This window comes from Sinocyclocheilus anshuiensis, unplaced genomic scaffold (genome assembly GCF_001515605.1).
Source record: "Sinocyclocheilus anshuiensis isolate Anshui unplaced genomic scaffold, SAMN03320099.WGS_v1.1 scaffold1102, whole genome shotgun sequence".
NCBI lineage: Eukaryota > Metazoa > Chordata > Actinopteri > Cypriniformes > Cyprinidae > Sinocyclocheilus > Sinocyclocheilus anshuiensis.
The window spans coordinates 462,881-468,056 of record NW_015539924.1 but is presented as its reverse complement, the minus strand read 5'-3'; the positions used below and the strand labels follow the sequence as shown (position 1 = coordinate 468,056).

General features: G+C 34.4%; 1 protein-coding gene across 2 annotated transcripts in view; it reads left to right on the top strand.

The window, feature by feature from the left end:
- The window catches only part of LOC107686639 (protein-methionine sulfoxide oxidase mical2b-like), a 61,228-nt gene that overhangs the window by 31,493 nt on the left and 24,559 nt on the right, over positions 1-5,176 (top strand). Inside the window, exons 18-22 of one of the 2 annotated variants that reach the window (XM_016483703.1) lie at positions 463-777; positions 910-1,014; positions 2,999-3,121; positions 3,287-3,379; positions 4,742-4,846. The exons of the other annotated variant lie outside the window; for it this stretch is intronic. Of the exons in view, the coding sequence (XP_016339189.1) occupies positions 463-777; positions 910-1,014; positions 2,999-3,121; positions 3,287-3,379; positions 4,742-4,846 (741 nt within the window). The remainder of the gene's footprint in view (positions 1-462; positions 778-909; positions 1,015-2,998; positions 3,122-3,286; positions 3,380-4,741; positions 4,847-5,176) is intronic. 2 annotated transcript variants of the gene reach the window in all.

Below are 5,176 nucleotides of genomic sequence, written 5' to 3'. Positions count from 1 at the left end.
TTTAATTAAAACTCAATAAAATGTAATAAAATAATTCAAATGAAAAATTTTTAAATAAATAATTCAAATATAAAAATACATTTTTAAATAAAAATTCAAAATAAAGTAAAATCTTAAAGTAAATTCATTCTACAAGTGAATGTAGACACCACAATTATAATGAAAAGTATGGATGGATATTTATTTTAAGATTGTGCTAAAGATTCTATTTAGCAGTGTTATTAAATTAGTTTTTTTTTTTTTATATTCACTGTGTAGGTTAGTTAGTACTATATGATCTAAATGTAAAAATAGAGAAAATTAGCACGAACTATTAAAATATCCAGTATCTACCAATACGATACATTTAAAAAAAAAAAAATCTGCTGATAACCAATATGGCACCGATATATCGTGCATCCCTTATAATTTTTGAGTGAATCTGGCTTCAGCTTTGACAAATTGTCACCTGTGTCCTTTCAGCCTTCTCCTTATCTAAGACTGCTGGAATCTCACACGCAGAATGAGACCCATCATTCTGAGCACCGTATAGAAATCCAGTCCAGTCACGGTCACACAGAAATCCAGTCCAGCTATAAAACCACTAGCGTTCACCGCACTCTCCAGCTCACTGGAATTCCCTCAAGTTATCAAGTCAGTGAGTCTCGTCCCAGATCTCCTCACATTCCCTTCAAAGTGCTCCAGCCGGCAGACCCCTCAGATTCACTCCCGTCATTCACACCAGCCCTGGGCGGCATGCTGCAGTGCCTACAGAAGCTGGAAGAGGAAGTCAGTCAGGTGAATGGTGTGATGCATCAATCCAAACCTAGTACATTTCTGCCTACCTATTATTGCTACAGACAGTCGTGGTTTTACTTCCTTCCTTTCATGTAATGCTTTTCGTCTCTTTTGCCTTTGAATACTTTGCAGAGAAAAGTGCAGGCTGAAATTACTAGACAGTTCAACAAAAAGAGCATTAAAGAGCGAGCTCAGCAACTGAGCTGCCTGTTCACTGGCAAACCACCTCAACCTCAGGTGAAAAGCAAAACTTATGGTTGGATTGCGTCAGTAATACTAACGCATGATGGTATATCCCTGCTTACTGTGTGCTCACAAAACTTCAGTGGCCGGTTTAGGCAAGGCAAGTTTATTTATATATTACATTTCATACACGATGGTAATTCAAAGTGCTTTACATAAAAAAATAATCACAACAATAAAACAAGGAATTTAAAAACTTTTAAAATTATTTAAAAATTGATTTAAAATGAATTTAAAATAGTTACAAATCGAAAATGATTATACATAAAATACAGTGCAATCAGTTCGGACGTCGCACAGTGCTCATTCAATAAATGCACAGCTAAACAGATGAGTTTTGAGTCTAGATTTAAATGTGGCTAATGTTTTAGCACATCTGATCTCTTCTAGAAGCTGGTTCCAGCTGCGGGTGGCATAATAGCTAAAAGCGGACTCCCCTTGTTTTGTGTGAACCCTTGGTATTTCTAACTGACTCGATCCTAATGATCTGAGTGGTCTGTTAGGTTTATATTCAGTGAGCATATCTGCAATGTATTTAGGTTCTAGGCCGTTGAGAGATTTATAAACGAATAAAAATACTTTAAAATAAATACTAAATATAACTGGAAGCCAGTGTAAGGACCTGAGGACTGGTGTGATATGCTCAGATTTTCTGGTTCTTGTCAGAATCCTGGCAGCAGCGTTCTGGATGAGCTGCAGCTGTCTAATGGTCTTCTTGTGAAGGCCGGTGAGGAGATCATTACAATAGTCCACCTTGCTGGTGATAAAGGCATGAGCATGTTTAGTGTGTTTTAACAAGTGCTGTGTTGCGTTTTGGTTTTTGTCCTTACTTGACCTCATGAGGGATTTCCCCTTGAAAGGACTTAAATGTGCCAGCATCCGGTGGTCTCTGTCTTTCTCCATGCTTTATTTACAGTGACCTTTTCTTTTTCATCCTGACTTATATAATTATTGAACGCAACAACTGAGGCAGAAGAAATGCAGAACAGGTTGTTTGGTCAGCACGCTTTCATTTCAGCAGAACTAATCAGGAATGCATAAAATAATCACGTTGTGGTTGGCCACTTTGCTGAATGCAGTCCTCTGTTCTCTCTTTCTGTCTTTCTTTCCCTTTTTCGTTCTCTCCTATAGAGATAGACTGAGATCTTCACGGTTTTTGACCAATATGATTATTGTATAATATTCATAACTGATTTTTAAAAGTGATTCAATTAGAATATTATTAAATATGATCAAAACACTAATATTATTATAATTGTATTGTTTAGTAGTAGTACGAATTTAATTTCTTTACAACAATATTTAATATAAACTGTATTAATATTTCAATATCAGCTCCACTCACAATAATAACTGATTCATACAAATGTTATAATATTTAAAAAATAAAATAAAATGCAATAATTGAATATTTTTGAATAAACATTCATTAACATTTAATTAACATTTGTAATAAAATATATATTTTAAATCATTTGAATTTAAATTTTTTAAATTAATTATTAAAACACTAATGTTATTGTAATTGTATTTGTATTATATTTATAATAATAACTGATTCATGTTTAATATTATATTTGTAGTAGTAGTGTTTTATTTGTTTATTGTAACTAAATATTTTATATTTTATTTATTATAATTTATTATATTATGTTATAAATTAAAAAAGTTATTTAATACATATTAATATTTTTGTATCATCTACATTAATATTTTTCAATACAATTTATTGTTAGTAGTAGTATTTTATTTATTAATTATAACAATATTTAAAATAATGCTGTATTTTACTATAATAATAATAATAATAATAAATCATTTATTACTAGTAGTAGTGGCAATTTATTTTTTAATTATTATTTTATCTCTGTCCTCCCCTTCTGTCATCTTAGTGTTCAGTTTCTGTATAATCTTTGGATTGTGATTTCTTTTTTTTAAATGTTTCCTTTTTCTACATCTTCCTGCTCTCCTCACACAGGCAGATGAAAGCTCTGCTGCTGTTTCCTCCTCTCCTTCTAAAGCCTTCTCATTTCACGCTATCCCAGAATCCTCTACTCTTTCCTGTCGTCTGTCTCCTGTTCCTTCAGTCCAACACCAGCAGGTAAAACATTGTGATTATATTAATAATGGTAATTAGAGGAGCTCTCTTGTTTTAGACTACATAAACCCTCTGAACTATATCTGCACAGACTGTGGTTTGAGTCACATTACAGAATATATCAGAATCTGTAATTAATATTGAAAGGCATTTTCCCATTGGTTGTAGTGCAGTGAAGATTCAGAAACACAGCTGAAGCTCGATAAACACACAGATCACTCTGAAATCAGACGTGTAGAGTGCCTTGACTCCTCCAAACAGGTATTCAAGCTGCTAATAAACTGAACAAAATAATAAACTGACCAACACCTTGCATGTCATAAACACTTTGATGTTTTGCCATTGATAAAGCAGTTATGTTTTCCTTCTTATTTTGTACAATTCTGAAAATGAATTGGTTTCTAACTAGGGCCAGTGTAAAAACTGTCACGCATTTCTTGCACAATATACGTTATAAAATGAGCACATCGCTCCTTTGAAGGAGCATCACATTTGTTACACATTGAATGCATGAAAGAACACAATCATCGTTTTTATGTAGTAGTTTGCTGAGAGATTACAATACTTTAAGAAATGTTGCTTTTTCTTAAAGGAATAGTTCACCCAAAAATGAAAATTTGATGTTTATCTGATTACCCCCAGGGGATCCAAGATTTAGGTGACTTTGTTTCTTCAGTAGAACACAAACGAAGATTTTTAACTCAAACCGTTGCAGTCTGTCAGTCATATAACAGCAGTCAATCGGCTCCACGGCTTTGAGAGTAAAAAAAAAACATACACAGACAAAACCAAATTAAACCCTGTGGCTCGTGACTGATCCACTGCAATGTCCAACTGTCCTGAGTGCGTTCAAAACATCCAATGAGTGACGTATACGCGCGACAGATCGCTTCCGCTCCCGCTCATGCATCTACTATGCCAGAGCACGTACACGTGTCACTCATTGGATGTTGTGAACGCGCTCAGGACAGTGGGACATTGTGGTGGATCAGAGGTAAAAAAAATGATGTAAATACTGTTCAGTTTCTTGCACAGACCGATGATTTTGTGTCTTAAGACCTCAATGTATCGTCACGAGCCGCAGGGTTTAATTTGGTTTTGTCTGTATGTTTTTTTTGACTCTCAAAGCCGTGGAGCCCATTGAGTGCCATTATATGACTGACAGACTGCAATGGTTTGTGTTAAAAATCTTCGTTTGTGTTCTACTGAAGAAACAAAGTCACCTACATCTTGGATGCCATGGGGGTAAGCAGATAAACATTACATTTTCATTTTAAGTCCCTGTAGCATGAAGAAATAAGATGGTGGTAAAACTGATCATATTTCTATATAGTAGTATTCCTTATTCATAGATAGAAATCTATTAAATGGGGGTATAGAAATAGGGCATAGTTTCTTACAAAAAAAAAGAGAACTTTCATGAAAAAAGAATGCATTTAAATATTGTACATTTGTTTACATTTTAATTTACATTTGATTAAAAAGTCTTCGCTTTTTCACACTTTCACATCTCTATCACTTTCCACTATGGTTTGAATATCTACCAAATTTTTTCTTTCTCCTGATTTGCATTTTCTTTCTATTCTCCTTTTCCCCCTTCATTTCTTCACTGCTGATTGTCAGATAACAGTGGGAAAGGTTTCTTCTGCTATTGGTGTTAAAGCAGCTACTCTGGCCATCTTATACGAGACCGATCACAGACCTAACAACCCCTTCACCCTCTCGCTGGTAAGCAGCTTCTGTCCTGGGACAAGATGATGTTTAGGAGATAAGGTTGTTTCTTGAAACTACAGAATCCTCTGAAGTTTTAAAGAATTTTTTGAATTTATTAAAGGGGTCATATGATGCAATTTCAAATTTTCCTTTCTCTTTGGAGTGTCACAAGCTGTTCGTGCATAGATAAGATCTGTAAAGTTGCAAAGACTAAAGTCTCAAATCCAAAGAGATATTCTTTATAAAAGTTAAGACTTGTCCACGCCCTCCTAAAACGACTCGTTTAAACACGCCCCCACATGTCTACGTCACTGTGTGGGAAGATTTGCATAACACTGCCCAAAT